The sequence below is a fragment of the Bison bison genome, unplaced genomic scaffold (genome assembly GCF_000754665.1).
Source record: "Bison bison bison isolate TAMUID 2011002044 unplaced genomic scaffold, Bison_UMD1.0 scf7180017847294, whole genome shotgun sequence".
NCBI lineage: Eukaryota > Metazoa > Chordata > Mammalia > Artiodactyla > Bovidae > Bison > Bison bison.
Window position 1 is genome coordinate 174,755 of NW_011477867.1, and position 636 is coordinate 175,390.

Below are 636 nucleotides of genomic sequence, written 5' to 3' on the forward strand. Positions count from 1 at the left end.
CCGGGGGGGGCCCCAGCCACCAGGTGTGGGGCCGTGGAGGTGGCAGCTCCTGACTTCTTGTCCGAGTACACTAAGCTGACGCCTAGCGGGGAGCCCCCCAGTGCCCGGGACCCAGTGGCCGCCTCAGTCCTGGCGCCAGCTGTGTCACCAGGAGACGCTTCGGCCCGGCTGGGAGCGGGGAAAGGCTTGGAGGCGATGGGCACAGGAGTGCTGCTGACGGGCCGCACCACGTTGGTGACCATGGTGGCAGCCGGGCGGGACAGGGGGGTTGCTGGGGCCCCGTAGGCCAGCGAGGGTGCTGGGGCTGAGGGCACGCGAGCTCCGCTGCCCTCCCGTTCCTCCTTGTTTGAGGGCAGGACCAGTGTCTGCAGGACGCCTCCTCCCCCGCTGGGAGGCGCCGCGATGACTGAGGGGCCTGGTGGCTCCAGGCCGCCCACGCTTTCAGGTCTCTTGCGACGGAAGGTGGCAGGATCCGTGGGGAGAAACCGGGTGGCCTTAGAAGGTGTTGCTGGGCCCCCAGTTCCAGGGGGTGGGGGACGGAGGGGGCCTGTGGTGCTGCCCTGACCTGACTCCTGGGCCTTGAAGGTCCCTGAGCCCAGTGGGAAGGAGGTGGTGGCTGAGGCGGCGGCGGCGGGC

General features: G+C 70.6%; 1 protein-coding gene across 1 annotated transcript in view; it reads right to left on the reverse strand.

Moving 5' to 3' along the window:
• Positions 1-636, reverse strand: part of CIC (capicua transcriptional repressor) — a gene marked incomplete at its 3' end in the record, with an annotated part of 11,259 nt that overhangs the window by 4,568 nt on the left and 6,055 nt on the right. Inside the window, exon 8 of the mRNA XM_010842683.1 lies at positions 12-636. Coding sequence (XP_010840985.1) covers positions 12-636 — 625 coding nt within the window. The remainder of the gene's footprint in view (positions 1-11) is intronic.